This window comes from Mus pahari, chromosome 9, assembly GCF_900095145.1.
Source record: "Mus pahari chromosome 9, PAHARI_EIJ_v1.1, whole genome shotgun sequence".
Taxonomy (NCBI): domain Eukaryota; kingdom Metazoa; phylum Chordata; class Mammalia; order Rodentia; family Muridae; genus Mus; species Mus pahari.
Window position 1 is genome coordinate 48,392,458 of NC_034598.1, and position 885 is coordinate 48,393,342.

The window sequence follows — 885 nt, forward strand, 5'->3', positions numbered from 1 at the left end:
GGACAAGCCTAAAGTATTTTGACTTGTCTGATTAGAATGGGGAAACTCAGAGCAGGTGTTCAATTGCTAATAGCACTTGCTCCTGACCACACACACACACACACACACACACACACTCACCTTCTATGGCCCCCACAGCCAGCAGAGCACTCAGCACAAGCACAGGAAGGAAGCTCCTTCTCTGGACACCCATAGTGGTCCTCCTGCCAGCAGCCAAAGGTACCAGGGGGTGGGAGTGAGCCCCTATATAGAAAGGGATGGTCATTTGCATAGGCCTTCCTCCTCTCCCTCCAGAGGAGGGGAAACCTGGGAAGAAGGAAAGGGCCTGAACTGATTTCATCCCACAGCTCAATGACAGTTTCTGGTTTCGCTGGGTCACATTCACTGACACACACACTTATCATTCTGGAAAGAGTTCACTGATGGGCAGCCTCAATTCATGTACTTAGCAGTCACAATTCAGCAGGACAGAGTGAAGAGAATTGAGTCAAACCAAGAGTTCCTTAACACAGAAAAAGCACCTTTATCCAAAAGCAGCCAGATGGGGCTGGGAGTGTAGATTGCCAGCAATAAAACAACACAAGCAGCCAATGAACCCCGAAACAGTGAGACAGTATTAAGCTAGGCTGAGAAACGACTCTGTTATCTAGCCAAAGAATCCTTTACAATAAGAGTCCCGATTTTCCAGCCTGGCCTACAGAGTTCCAGGACAGCCAAGATTACACAGAGAAACCTTGTCTTGGAAAAAGAAAAAGAAAGCGGAGGGAGGGAGTGTGGGAGAAGAGAGAGAGAGGGAGAGAGGGAGAGAGAGAGAGAGAGAGAGGGAGAGAGGGGGAGAGAGAGGGGAGAGAGAGAGAGAGAGAGAGAGAGAGAGAAAGAGAGAGA

The 885-nt window shown here is 49.0% G+C and overlaps 1 protein-coding gene across 1 annotated transcript in view; it reads right to left on the bottom strand.

Moving 5' to 3' along the window:
* The window catches only part of Pmel (premelanosome protein), a 12,406-nt gene extending 12,191 nt beyond the window's left edge, over window positions 1-215 (bottom strand). The window contains exon 1 of the mRNA XM_021205030.1: window positions 121-215. Coding sequence (XP_021060689.1) covers window positions 121-193 — 73 coding nt within the window. The 5' untranslated portion in view covers window positions 194-215. The remainder of the gene's footprint in view (window positions 1-120) is intronic.
* Window positions 216-885: the final 670 nt, after the last annotated feature.